We start from the raw sequence: 15,435 nt of genomic DNA on the forward strand, positions 1-15,435 counted from the left end.
AGCAATAAACACCTTTTTAAAACCCTGCTTTTACCCATGCTCCCGGGCATGCTCTAAAGTTCATTTGACTTCTAATAATGGATGTGCAAATATGTTGAGTGATCACTTCCACAATGGCCCTGTTCCTTTAAGAGACCACGGTTGTTAAGTTAGGAGATCATTGAACCATATGAGGGTCAATAAAAGAATAAAAAGTCACTGGTTAGCGATTCGAGGACAAGGAACTTGATCCCAGTTCAGTGTCTGTGGGTCCATATGCTGCCCACAGTCAAAGAGGGAGTCCCAGGTTCGTGGCAGCTTGCTTTTCCTCAGGATGGCTTCTGGAAGGCTCATTAAGTTCGTGGTTTTTGAGCTCCTAGAGTTTGCCGCTTTCTCCATCCCCACACTCGTGATCACAGAGCAGTTTGCCACCGCCTACCAAGGAACAAGGGCTAGATCTGACAACACACACTACTGGCTGATCATCTCCTGTTCTATTGCCTATGTTGCGTTAGTGACTCTACTGATCTGGGTTCCTGTAAAAGTTATCCTGCACAAGAAACGTTATATTTACAGCAAAATTAAAGGATGGTAAGTAAAAGAATTTTGTTTTTCTTTTTTTTTGATTTGGAGTCTCGCTCTGTCACCCAGGCTGGAGTGCAGTAGGGCAGTCTTGGCTCACTGCAACCTCCGCCTCCCGGGTTCAAGTGATTCTCCTGCCTCAGCCTCCTGAGTAGCTGGGATTACAGTCGCGCACCACCACACCTGGCTTATTTTTGCATTTTTAGTAGAGACGGGTTTTTGCCATGTTGGCCAGGCTAGTCTTGAACTCCTGACCTCAAGTGGTCTGCCTGCCTCAGCCTCCCAAAGTACTAGGATTACAGGCAGAAGCCACAGTGCCCGGTCTGTAGAAGAATTCTTTAGTAGGGAATCCCCGTGATGCTGTCAAAGATACGTTTGTTTGTTTGTTTTTTTGTTTGTTGTTTGTTTTAACTTTAAAGTTCAGGGGTAAAAGCGCAGGTTTGTTACATAAGTTAACTTGTGTCATTAGGGGTTTGTTGTACAGATTATTTCACTGTATTATGGTGTATTATGCACCACCATGCCCAGCTAATTTTTGTACTTTTAGTAGAGACGGGGTTTTCATGTTAGCCAGGCTGGTCTCGAACTCCTGACCTCAAATGATCCACCCATCTTGGCCTCCCAAAGTGCTAGGATTACAGGAGTGAGCCACCACGCCCAGCCTGTAAAAGAATTCCTTAGCAGGGAATCCCCGTGATGCTTTCAAAGATATGTTTGTTTGTTTGTCTGTTGTTTGACTTTTAACTTTAAAGTGCAGGTTTGTTACATAGGTTAACTTGTGTCATGGGGATTTGTCATACAGATTATTTCATCACTCAGGTATTAAGCCTAGTACCTATTAGTTGTTTTTCCTGATCCTCTCCCTCCCACCGTTCACCCTCTGGAAGGCCCCGGTGTGTGTTGTTTCCCTCTGTGTGTGCATGTGTTCTCATCATTTAGCTCCCACTTATAAATGAGAACATGTGGGATTTGGTTTTCTGTTCCTGCGTTAGTTTGCTAAAAGTAATGGCCTCCAGCTCCATCCGTGTCCCTGCAAAGGACATGATCTTGTTCTTTTTCATGATTGCATAGCATTCGATAAAGTATATATGCCACATTTTCTTTATCCATTCTATCACTGATGGGCATTTAGGTTGGTTTCATGTCTTTGCCATTGTGAATAGTACTGCAACGAACATACGGGTGCATGTGTCTGTATAATAGAATGATTTATATTCCTTTGGGTATATACCCAGTATTGAAATTGCTGGGTCGAATGGTATTTCTGTCTTTAGGTCTTTGAGGAATCACCACGCTGTCTTCCACAATGGTTAAACTAATTTAGACTCCCACTAACAGTGTATAAGTATTCCTGAAAGATATGTTCTAACATACTGTGGGTAAGGATGTGAGCAGAGCATAAGGATAGAATGTGACATTAATGGGAGGCTACAATTACTGCTTCTGTAAATGTATGGATATTATGGTATCTTCCATAATTTTTCTACAGTCATTTATACTGAGTGATAATAACACATGAGATGGGTTAGTAAGACTGGAGTTTGTGCCAGTTCATGCTATTCTAGGTAGTAAATGTTGGACTTAATTCTCCTGGACACTAAATTACATAAACTTATCGGAGTGAGCTTACACAACTCATAATCAGAAGATGGTAATGTAGAATTTTAATTTTGCGTAAAACTGAAAGTAATGTCTATTTTTAATTATTTACATTGCATTTTGCAGGCTTACGTCATACTTTGACCATTAACTACGACTTTTAAAACAACTGGTTCCTTTAGACTTTTTATTTACTTATTTATTTATTTTGAGACTGGGTGTGGCTCTGTTGCCCAGGTTGGAGTGCAGTGGCGTGATCATTGCTCACAGCAGCCTCAACCTCCCCAGGGGGCTCAGGTGATCCTCCCACCTCGACCTCCTGAGTAGCTGGGACTACAGGTGCGCACCACCACACCCGGCTACTTTTTTTGTGTTTTTTATAAAGATGAGGTTTTGCCACATTGCTCAGGCTGGTTCCAAACTCCTGGGCTCAAACAATCCACCTGTCTTGGCCTCCCAAAGTGCTGAGATTACAGGTGTGAGCTGCCAAAGCTGGCCTACTTAGACTTTAAAAATAAATAATTTACTGTGTTGGTAAATTCTGTTACCCTTGTAGGGGAGGAAAGTACTTCAATAACAATACAGAGATATTTTAAATAAATCAGGATTTAATGTTAATTTAACTAGCAGTTTAGCTAATGGGTATACTGATCCACATAAGGGTATTGAGAACAAATAGTCTCTGATATTAATGTATTTTTCCTTTTAGATCTTCAGATCTGATTCTTACTCATCTTGGACTTCTCTCTTTTCTTTAATAAGTTAATATAAGCTAATTTTTCTTTCATACTGATGTTTTATTTATTTATTTATTTGAGACAGAGTTTCACTCTTATTGTCCAGGCTGGAGTGCAGTGGCACGATCTCAGCTCACTGCAACCTCCGCCTCCTGGATTCAAGCAATTCTCCTGCCTCAGCCTCCTGAGTAGCTGGGATTACAGGGTCCTGCCACGACTCCTGGCTAATTTTTTTTTTTTTTTTTTGTATTTTTAATAGAGACAGGGTTTCTTCATGTTGGCCATGCTGGTCTTGAATTCCTGACCTCAGGTGATCTGCCTGCCTTGGCCTCCCAAAGTGCTGGGATTATAGGCATAAGCCACTGCTCCCGGCCGATGTTTTATTTTGAAAGCGAATGACATAGAACACATGTGAAAAGTGAGGCACTGGGAATTTGCACATACACGCAAGGGCATAAATGTAAAAATAATAGACTCTGCAATAGAGCTAGAAATACCATTGCTGAGGTTGGGAGGATGCTGATGGAGAGCTGACATGTGAAGTTCATGGTGCTGTCTTTAGGTACTGATCCCAGATGTGGCTACTGCTGTGAACCTTGCCAGGAGACTTTCATTTTCCCCAGAGCAGGGGTCTTAAGGGGTTTCTGGAAATAAAGCATTTTGTTGTTGGCACTGCTTTTATCAGTAGGGTTTAGGGGCTTTCCAAACCTTGACCAGAGCCCCAGGGTCACCTAAGGGGTAGCTTGGAGCTGGGCTTGACCCTCCACCTCTCATACCCTGTAGGGGTGGCTTTGACTATCCAAGATTCCTGGCTGGGTTGGAATTTTGAGGGAATGGTGGAAGGTTCAAATGACAACAGGAATAAACCGACGGGAAACTGGCCCACCACGGCCCAGGAAGAAGCTCTTGGGTTTTTTTGTGTTTTGGTTTTTTGTTTTCACATTGACTGAAATCCCTAAGACTCTAGATTCTGAATGTCGTTTAGGCAGCAAACCTTCCCATATAACTTACTGTTATTATTATTAGGCTATAATTGATTCTTTATAGATCATTGATTATGTGCCATGTAAGTACTGATATGAGGTGGTACAGAAACATGTACTTCATAGACCAGGCACAGTGGCTTACACCTTTAATCCCATCACTTTGGGAGGCCAAGGTGGGAGGATTGATTGAAGCCCAGAGTTAGAGACCAGCCTGGGCAACATAGTGAGACCTCATCTCTACAAAACATTACGAAATCAGCAGGATGTGGTGGTGCACGCCTGTAGTCCCAGCTATTCAACAGGATGGCTTGAGCCCAGGAGTTTGAGCCTGCAGTGACCTATGATTGTGCCACTGCACTCTAGCCTGGGTGACAGATGGAGACCCCCAACTCTGAAAAACAAAAAGAGAGAGAAATATCTACTTCACCTCATAAAGTACTTTTTTTTTTTTTTGAGATAGAGTCTAGCTCTGTTGCCCAGGCTGGAGTGCAGAGGAGCGATCTAGGCTCCCTGCACCTCTGCCTCCCAGGTTCACACCATTCTCTTTCCTCAGCCTCCTGAGTAGTGGGGATTACAGTTGTGCACGACCACACCCGACTAATTTTTGTATTTTCAGTAGAGACGGATTTTCCCCATGTTGGCCAGGCTGGTCTCGAACTCCTGACCTCAAGTGATCTGCCCACCTCAGCCTCCCAAAGTGCTGGGATTACGGGCATGAACCACTGTGCCCGGCCTAAAGTAGAATTTTTATGAGTTTATTGTTATTATTGCCTAGAGAAAATTGCCGATTAGAGAGTTTCAGCAACTCTCCCAAAGTCGGTGAACTAGACAGAGTGGAAGAGGCAGACTTTGGACCTAGGTCTACCTGACTCCAAAATGGGTACTTCTAGCCACTGTCCCAAGCTGCCTTTTTGAAGGACAAGGTCCCATTCTCCTGGGGCAATTGAGATGAAGGAACAGAGTAGGCTTTTGTTTCTGCCCCTTAGTGCACGTGGTATACCAGTCATCTCTGGTGTCTGTTCAGATTTCATGTTGTGCATCTGGCTCAGGTACCTCCCCTGTGCTAAAGTGTTTCGGGTTGTCATGACTACATCTCTCAGTGATTTCTTTTGGGAAATACACTTCCAGTCTTTAGTTTCTGTTTTGCCGGTGTTGCTGGCCACACGTGTTTTAAATAGTGTTTAGACGGTGGACAGGTTATCTGTAATTTCAGTGAAACTGAAACTGTTTCCTTCTGGCCACATTCATGAGCATTATCATATAGTTATCTTTTGCTGGCATAGAAGAGAAGCAGTAGCTACTGAGCACTGTTCTAGGAGCTTTAAACCTTCTGTACTGTTAAGTTTAAACTTTACAACAACTCAGCGAAGTGTACATGCTAAAGTTCTCATTTTATAGAGAAAGAAACTGAAACTTGAAGTAATTAACTTTGTCAACTGATAAAGCTAGCAAGTGGAGCCAGGCATGGTAGTTCCTGCCTGTAATCCCAAGACTTTGAGAGGCTTAGGTGTGAGGATCGCTTGAGCACAGGAGTTCAAGACCAGCCTAGGCAACATAGTGAGACCCTGTCTCTACAAAAAAATTAAAAAATTAGCCAGGTATGGTGGTACGTGCCTGTAGTCTCAGCTGCTCTGGGAGCTAAAGGGGGACGATCACTTGAGCCCCGGAGATCAAGGCTGCAGTGTGTTGAGATCATGCCACTGCACTCTAGCCTGGGTCACAGAGCAAAACCCTGTCTCAAAAAAAAAAAAAAAAAAAAAAAAGCCATGTAATGGGGGAGCTAGGATTTGTGAGCCTAGGTCTGTCTGATTCCATACAATTTCCTGTATCTCATACAATTTTCTTTTCCTTTATTTTTTCTGACTTTGAATGCCAAGTGTGTTTCAAGAAAAATGCAATGCGTTTTTTTTGTTTGTTTGTTTGTTTTGTTTTGTGTTTTTTGAGATGAAGTCTTACTCTGTTGCCCAGGCTGGAATGCAGTGGCATGATATCCGCTCACTGCAACCTCCACCTCTGGGGTTTAAGCTATTGTCTCATCTCAGCCTCCTGAGTAGCTGGGATTACAGGTGTGCGCCACCATGCCTGGCTAATTTTTTTATTTTTAGTAGAGACACAGTTTCACCATGTTGGCCAGGCTGGTCTCCAACTCCTGACTTCAAGTGATCCGCCCACTTTGGTCTCCCAAAGTGCTGGGATTACAGGCGTAAGCCACCAGGTGCGGCCAGAAAAATGCAGTACTTTTAATGTCATTAACATACATTTCACCCAGAGTGTATTTGGCTCTTATAATATATGGGGTAATATATAGGGTGTCATGTCTGGATGGCTACATGAAGATGATGCAAAAATAATTGCTACTAGACAAAGTAAGGATTGAGCATATGAATTATTTTTGAGGAATAGTCAAATAGTTGTTTATGTGAAATTTCATAGACCCTGAACATTCATGATTTGATGTTGATGAGGCTTATCTGAGAGCTTCCCTGAAGGTCCAGGCTGGTGTCATGAGCCCTGTGAGGCTGGTCTTCAGGAGAGAGTGAGTCATCAGTCAGTAAATGGTGTGCCCCAGGAATATATGTAAAGGAAAACTGGCCTGGATTCAAATCCTAGCCTTGACATTGACCGTGAAACCTTATGTGAGTTATTTGAATTCTTTGAGCCTTAATTTTTTCGTGAGCAAAACAGAGACAACTTAGTCTCTTTCTTGGAGTGCTGTTTTAAGAAATTTCCTAAGATCATGCGTGTAAACTTCCTAGCATAGCAACTGGTCTGCAGTAATCATTCAATGAATATAAGTGTTATGACCTCAAACTGAATTTACTATTTTCATTAAAAATGTGATCGTGTTAAATCTTCAGAATGACTCTGAAAAGTGGTAGAAGTGGCAATAAAACTGAAGGAAAATATATCCTGTGAGTAATATTCCTCGATTTTGGAGAATTTTGTAGGTTTCTTTTATTCTTTGAGAAGAATAAACACCAGTATGGTGAGATCATTAGTATCTCAGAAATGTTTTACATTAACAGAGGTATTATGTATTATTTTATGTCATATTTATGTTTTATTATGTTATGGTTTTCGTTTCGTGTTCCCACTAGGCCTACATGCCAGTGTTGTAAAGTTGACCAAGCAGACATAATTCCCATTTTATGAGGGAGGAAACAATTTCAGAGAGCTTAAAATGTACTGGAGGCTGAACTTTAATCCAGTACTTTGCCCTTCTCTCATTAACACTTCCTGATTTTTCTGGAATTATGGCTCCATTCTAGGGATGCCTGCCAGAAATTCATAATCAACAAGTGAGATGCTTGGGGGAATGAAGAAAGCTATTTATATACACACCAAATGTGTATTCCAGGAAATAAGAGAGTTATTTTCCTGGAATATCAGTAGATGTGTGCTAACATTGAGCTATAAGGCTAGCCTGAAACTGGAGCAGATCTTCATTGAGAAGGTACATTGGCAGTAGGATAATCCTAGAATATTTGTGGAGGTTCCCAGACTGTCTTGGGACCTAGAGCTATATTTTGGGTGTTCTTTTGAGTCCTTTGGAGTACAATTAATTCAGACTATGAACACGTCAGGAATCCTGGGCAGGGCAAGTTTAAGAGACCATTCTGGGCAACATTTTACCTGGCTTAAGGTTTTAACATATTCCATGAGATTTTGCTCTTGATCTGCTTTAGGTAACGGTGGTGGTGATCATAGTAGTAGTAGCTGTTGTAGTTGCAGTAAAGTAAGAGCAAATATTTATTGAGCAAGTACTATGTACCAGGCATAATTTTAAACACATTGTCTGTATTATTTTAGTTTATTTTCTAATCTTGATATGCAAGAACAATGATAGTCTCCCCTTTAGAAATGAGGAAATTGAGGCACAGGAGTTAGAAGATCACAGAGCCAATGAGTAGTTGAGTCAAGACTGCCCCAAGGGGACCATCCTGGCTAACATGGTGAAACCCCGTCTCTACTAAAAATATAGAAAAATGAGCCGGGCGTGGTGGTGGACGCCTGTATAGTCCCAGCTACTCGGGAGGCTGAGGCAGGAGAATGGCGTGAACCCGGGAGGCGGAGCTTGCAGTGAGCCGAGATAGCGCCGCTGCAGTCTGGCCTGGGCGAAAGAGCGAGACTCTGTCTCAAAAACAAAACAAAAAAAGACTGCCCCAAGGGAGCCTTCAGCACCTTACTGCTCCGTGCTGGCCCTGACAACTGAAACACACAGCACTAGTGACATCTGTGCACTGCTGGACACACGGGCTAACCTGAAGGAAATGGAACTCACTTTTCAGCACCTCTGAGAGATCATTAATTGGTAAGACCCCATTAACTAAACACTGCTGCTTACCAGTTACTTCTCAGAACACTCCAGTTTCTCTTAGTGAATCTATTATCTATCATGTTTAACATTTTCTCATAGATTTATTGACTATTTGTATTTTCTAAAAATCATATATTTTTGTCCTTGATCTCTTTTTCTGTTGGTATGTCCATCTTTTTTTGCTACTGATTTATGAGTTCTGTAAACATTAAGGATGTTCATTTGTTTAAATTGCACAAGATCATCAAACAATAAGTATGTTGAATTTGATGTAGCATACATTTCAGAGTTATCATTAGTCTTTTAATTTTACTTTGGTGTTTTTGATATGGAGAATTTTTATTTTTCATGTAGTTTAAGCTATCCACATTTCCTTTACAGTTTGGTCTTGGGCATTATACATGAAAAAGATCAATAATTTTGTCATAGTTGACTGCAGGCTTTATCTTCCTTGCCCTACTATATCCAGTGTATTAGTCTGTTCTCATGCTGGTAATAAAGACATACCTGAGACTGGGTAGTTTATAAAGGAAAGAGGTTTGATGGACTCACAGTTCCACATCGCTGGGGAGGCCTCACAATAATGGCTGAAGGCCAGTAAGGAGCAAAGTCATGTCTTACATGGCAGCAGGCAAGAGTGCATGTGCAGGGGAACTCCCCTTTATAAAACCATCAGATCCGTGAAACGTATTCACTGTCACAAGAACAGCACAGGAAAGACCCGCCCCCATTATTCAATTACCTCCCACCAGGTCCCTCCCATGACATGTGGGAATTCTGGGAGCTACAATTCAAGATGAGATTTGGGTAGAGACCCAGCCAAGCCATATCACACTGTAAACCAGCACGAGCGTATTTACTTTTTCTTTTCTCTCCTTATTCTATGCAGGAAGTCACCACATTCTGGTAATTCTTCCTCTTCCTCTCTCTTGCATCAACTCCTTGTTCTCCATGGCTGTTTCTCTCATCGCAATTAGGCTGTTATTTCCAGACCATCAAAACTTGAGTTTCTGATGTGGTCCCCCAAATTTTCATATATTTAAATCCAGTGTCAGACCTGATTCATCCTGATTGTTTCTGTTCAAGGAAAAATGAAGACCATTTCATTAACTAACGCTTGGGCTCTGGCAACCTTCGCCCACTGGTCTTCTTGCCTCTTGCTTCTTTCCCCCCCCCACATTCCCTCCCAGTCCTTGTCAATAGGGTAATTCTCTTCTTAAAAAAAGTTTTCTGGGCCAGGCGTGCTGGTTCACACCTGTAATCCTAGCACTTTGGGAGGCCTAGGCGGGTGGATAACTTGAGGTCTGGAGTTCAAGACCAACCTGGCCAACATGGTGGAACCCCATCTCTACTAAAAAACACAAAAGTTAGCTGGGTGTGGTGGCTCGTGCCTATAGTCCCCGGTACTCAGGAGGCAGAGGCAGGAGAATCGCTTGAACCCGGGAGGCAGAGTTTGCAGTGAGCCGAGATCGTGCCACTGTACTCCAGCCTGCGCGACAGAGTCAGACTGTGTCTCAAAAAAAAAAAAAAAAAAAGAGAAAGAAAAGGAAGTTTTCTGTATCTCAGCCGCACCCCTTAAAAATCTCCTCTTCCCCTTGCTTGTAAATCAAATATTGACATTATTCCACAGCATCCTGGAGCTGGGCGAACTCTTAGTGTTCATCTTCAAAATGATTTCTCACAATACAAATACCTCTGATTCTACAGAGAACTCACTACTTTCTGTGGCTCTTCGTAGAACAGCCTTCTTTATTCCCTTGTGTTGAAACAAAACCTATCACTGTGTAGCTTTTTATCTCATCCACTTTGTAGGCTTCACCTCTTCTGCCCTTTCTTTCTCCATGGCCAGGAGCTGTGCCCATTACTGCCTAATTCCCCATTTCTATTGCTTTTTGAGCACTCCCATCAGCTCGCATAATGTAAACTACCACTTGTATGATGACAACTCCCCAAATTGTGTCTCCAGGGATGACTTCTCTGAGCTTACTGTGTCCTTGTTAAATTTTTGCAACATTTGAAGGCAGTGGCATCATTCTGCTGTCTCAACCACACCACATCTCAGTCTGCTAAGTTTTCTCTTCTCCAATGGGCAGAGTTCCATCAGCCATTCCTATCCCATGATTTCTGGACCTTTGACTCTTTTGAAAGTCTCCTTGGGATGCTGGCTGGATTTTTAATGCCTGGATATTATCTCAGTGACACTGTGATATCCTCTTGATGCAGCTACTGACTTCATGTATTGATATAATGCAATTGGCTTCCACTGCAATGATGTCACCTATTTCATAACAGAGTGTATGATTGACTAAACCTAGTTTTACTAGAAATCCTCTGGGTTAATAGTGATCCATGAGTCTGCTCTATGGGTTTGTTTAAATAGGTATACATTTACCTATCTGAATTTCATATATATATATATATTTATATATATATATATTTATATTTAGGTTTTATTATATATAAATATATATATTTAGGTTTTTGTCAAGACAGGATCATGCTGTGTCACCCAGGTTGGAGTGCAGTGGCATGATCATAGCTCACTCCAGCCTCAACTTCCCAGGCTCAAGTGATCCTCCCTGAGTAGCTGGGCTACAGGTGTGCACTACGACACCTGACTAATTTTTAAATTTCTTGTAGAGACAGGATTTGCTAGGTTGCCCGGCTGGTCTTGAACTCCTGAACTCAGGCAATCCACCTGCCTCGGCCTCCCAAAGTGCTTGGATTATAGACATGAGCCACCATGCCCAGCCTCCCCACATGAATTCTTTATGTTAGCCAGCATTATCTCCAGGCTACTGCAGGTACATGCCTTTGTGCTCAGGTACTGCCTCCATCCTCAGGGACTCTGTAGTCCACTGTGGAGTCTGGACAGTTGCATATGAAGAAACTAGAAAATGGTATAAACCAATGTATAACGAACCACCAAATTTTATGTGGCTGACCACTAGTCCTTTAATATCCCAGAGAAGAGCATCATCAAAACTTAGTACTTACTGGGCACAGACTTGGTAGGCTGAGGCAAGAAGATTGCTTGAGACCAGGAGTTTGAGACCACCCTGGGCAACGCAGCGAGACCCTGTCTCTACAGGAAGTTCAAAAAAAAGTTACCTGGGCATGGTGGTGCATGACTGTAGTCTCTGTTACTTGGGAGGCTGAGGTGGGAGGATCACTTGAGGCCAGGAGTTTGAAACCAGCTTCAGCAATATAGCAAGACCCTGTCTTTCTATTAAAAAAAGAAAATAAAACCCTCAATACTGACAGTAAGGGAGATGTCCTATTTGATTCATCCTTCCTACCCATCCCTTTCTACCCTGCCCCATCAGCCCACTACAGTGCCTTGAAGTCAGCAGCTTTTTAATACATGTGGTTTATGGACTCAGGCTTATTAGAAAAACACTGTGCTTTGGAGTAATGAGAGAAAGTCTCATAAGGAAAGCTTGATTTGCACTGAGCTTGGAAAGATGGGTGTGGGAGGGCATCCAGAGGAGGAGGATGAGTATGAGGAATGAGTTGATATAGTGAATTATTTAAGGGGTGGGAAAAGACCTACTTGCTTAGAAAGGAGCATGTGGTGAGAAATGGGTTGGCAGCATCGCAGAGTGGTTAGGGGCGTGAGTTTTGGAGTCCTCAAGACCTGGATTAGAATTCATCTTTCACTTCCCAGCCACAGGATCTTGGGCAAATTAATTCAGCCTTCAACCTCAGTTTCATCACCTGTAAAATAGGGTTGATACCTCACTCAGAGGGTTGTTGTGGGGTTGTCATATGTAAAATTCTTTCCTGTAGCGCTTAGCCTGTGGCATGATATGAGCTCATTGAGTTGTCGTAAAGAGCTGAGTGTTAATGTATGTTGGAACGTTAATACTAGGTTTTGGAGAGCATTGAAAGATGGGCAGGGAAACTTTAACTTCATGAGTTAGGTAAAAAGTTGTATGTTTCTGAGCAGAGTGTCATCTCCCAAGTTCTCATCTGATCCTTTCCACCCACTATGCTTCCTCTGTGAGAAATCTCAGGGCCAGAATCCTTGCTGCACAAACAGGAATTTGTAACCCAATGTGGCTGAGCTTACTGAGTTCATCGTTAATGGGTCCCATTCCTAGGAGGGTCCCTCTCATTGCCAGTTTATTACGATGCACACAGAGATCTATGGGCAGTACCCTAACTCAGTCTTTCATGTGGAAATTACACCATGCCCACGTATCCTTTTCTTTAGCCAAACCTACTATGGTCGCAAACTTGCATTCTTTGCAGCATGAATAGTCTTTCAAATAAGTGTCTGTTGTATTTCCAACCTAAATTCTATTATTTGTAGTACTTCCTAGGACTGCTATAACAAAGTATCACAAACTTGGTGGCTTAAACAACAGAAATTTGTTTCAAATTCTGAAACACCTAAAAGTTCTGGAGGTGAGAAGTCTAAGATCAAGCTGATGGCAAGGTTGGTTCCTTGTGAGAGATGTAAGTAAGGAAGGCTCTGTTTGTGCCTCTCTCCTGGCTGTTGGTGGTTGCTGGCAATCTTTGGTGTTCCTTGACCTGTAGATGCATCACTCTGATCTGTGCCTTCATCTTCACATGGCATTCTTCCTATGTGTCCTCGCTTAGTCTTCCCCACCTGCATGTCTGTTTTCAGATTTTCCCTTTTTTTTTTTTTTGAGACGGGGTCTCATTCTGTCTCCCAGGCTGGAGTGCAATGGTGCGATCTTGGCTCACCTCAACCTCTGCCTCCCAGATTCAAGCCTCAGCCTCCTGAGTAGCTGGGACTACAGGCGTGCACTACCATGCCCAGCTAATTTTTGTATTTTTAGTAGAGATGGGATTTTACCATGTTGGCAAGGATGGTCTTGATCTCTTGACCTTGTGATCTGCCCACCTCAGTCTCCCAAAGTGCTGGAATTACAGGCATGAGCCACCACGCCCAGCCCCAGATTTTCCCTTTTTAAAAGGACACCAGTCATATTTGATCAGAGTCTCCCCTTACACCCTATTTTCACTTGATGACCTCTATAAAGACCTATTTACAAATAAGGTCACATTCGGAGGTACTGGGGGCTGGGACTTAAACATGTCTGTTTTGGGGTATATAATTCAACCCATAGGATTTCACTCTCTGGCCCTCCCAAAATTCATGTTCTTTTGGTGTGCAAAATAGACTCATTCATCTCAACACCTCCAAAAGTCCTAATCATCCCAGCATCAACTCTAAGTCCCAAATCTCAACTACACATCATCAACTCAAAATCCCAAAACTTTCCCTCAAAATCATCCAAACAAGGTATAGGCAAGACTTGGGATATGATTCCTCCTGGGTCAGAGTTTCTTTCCATCTGCAAACCTGTGAAGCTGGACAAAAAGTTACTTGCTTCCCACATACAATGGTGGAGCAGGATAGACATTACTATTCTGAAAGGGAGAAATTGGAAAGGGAACAGGAGCCGTGGGTCCCACGCAAGTTCAAAAGCTAGGAAGGAAAATCCCGTTAGCTTTTAAGGTTTAAAAATAATCCTCTGTGTCTTGATGCTGATTCCTCTGAGCCTATCATCCAGGCCTATGAGGGTAGTGGCCCCAACCCCTCAGCCTTGCATGGTCATAGCTCTGCCCTGTGGTTTTAAGTTGGGTGCCTCTGGGCTTGTGGTTGCATCACCAGTCTCCCTGGCTTTGGAACCACTGTCAAAGTCATTTTTCCCTTTTCTGAAAGATAACACATTTGCAGCCAAATAGCTCTATCAACCCATTTTCTCCCTAGAGTCCTAGAAGTCCAACAGCATTCCTTCATTTCATCTTATCTCTGCCACCTTCAGTCCAAGACAGCAGTATTTCTGCTGAGATGGTTGACTGGATTCACAAACCACAGCCTTGGTGTTCTCTTCTGAGCATGGTTTCTTATCATTTGCAATATGGATAGCCTGAGAATTTGTCAAATCTTCAAGTTTTAGTTCCTTTTTGCTTAAAAATTCCTTTTTCAACTTATCTCTCTTTCTTCATTCACATTTTATTGTAAATAGCAGGGAGGGAACAGGCTGTGCCTTCAACACTTTGCTTAGAAACATCCTCGGTTAAATATCTCAGTTCATTACTTACAAGTTCTACTTTCTATCCAACAGAGCACAGTACAGCCAAATTTTCTGCCATTTCATAGAAAGGATCACCTTTCCTCCAGTTTCCTATAATATGTTCCTCATTTCCATCTTAAACCTCACCAGAAGCACCTTAGCATTCATATTTCTAGCAATACTCTGTTCATGACAACGTATCTACTCTCTAAGATGCTAACAGCTTTCTCTATATCCCTCCTCTTTTCTTTCTGAGCCCTCACTAGAATCTCCTTTAACACCCGTGTTTCTACCAACAGTCTCTTCAAGGCAATCTAGGCTTTTTCTATTGTGCTTCTCACAACTCTCCCAGTCTCTACTCATTCCTCAACTCCAAAGCCACTTCTACATCTTTAGGTGTTACAGCAGCATTCCACATTCCAGTTGCAAAATTGGCGTAAGTTTCCTAGAAATGCCACAACAAAGTACCTGGATGGCTTGAGCAACAGAAATTTATTGCCTCAAAATTCCAGAGCTGAAAACACTGAGATCAAGATATTGGTAGGATTGCTTCCTTCCGAGGGATATGAGAGAGAATTTGTTCCATGTCTTTCTCCTTGCTTCTGGTGTTTTTTTTTTTGGCAATCTTTGATGTTCCTTGGCTTGTAAATGCATCACTGTGATTTCTGCCTTCATCATCACATGATATGCTTCCTGAGTTTCTTCACCGTCTTCCCTCTGTGCAACTCTGTCACCAAATTTCCCCAATTTTATAAAAACACCAGTCATATTGGATTAGGACCCACCTTAATGACCTTATTTAACTTGATTATCTCTGTAAAGATCTCCTTTCCAAATAAGATCACATTCTGAAGTACTGGGGTTTGGGATTTCAACATATCTTTTTGGGGAGACACCATTTGACCCATAATACTCAACAAATTATAAGCATATCCAGCCGGGCATGGTGGCTCACGCCTGTAATCCCAGCACTTTGGGAGGCTGAGGTGGGTGGATCATGAGGTCAGGAGTTCCAGACCAGCCTGACCAAGATGGTGAAACCCCGTCTCTACTAAAAATACAAAAATTAGCCAGGTGCCTGTGATCCCAGCTACTCAGGAGGCTGAGGCAGGAGAATCGCTTGAACCTGGGAGGCAGAGGTTGCAGTGAGCTGAGATCAGCCATTGCACTCCAGCCTGGCT

The 15,435-nt window shown here is 42.6% G+C and overlaps 1 protein-coding gene across 1 annotated transcript in view; it reads left to right on the plus strand.

Moving 5' to 3' along the window:
• The first annotated feature begins 235 nt into the window (after positions 1-235).
• The window catches only part of TMEM236 (transmembrane protein 236), a 44,443-nt gene continuing 29,243 nt past the window's right edge, over positions 236-15,435 (plus strand). The window contains exon 1 of the mRNA XM_019034506.3: positions 236-570. Coding sequence (XP_018890051.1) covers positions 314-570 — 257 coding nt within the window. The 5' untranslated portion in view covers positions 236-313. The remainder of the gene's footprint in view (positions 571-15,435) is intronic.

Source organism: Gorilla gorilla, chromosome 8 (assembly GCF_029281585.2).
Source record: "Gorilla gorilla gorilla isolate KB3781 chromosome 8, NHGRI_mGorGor1-v2.1_pri, whole genome shotgun sequence".
Taxonomy (NCBI): domain Eukaryota; kingdom Metazoa; phylum Chordata; class Mammalia; order Primates; family Hominidae; genus Gorilla; species Gorilla gorilla.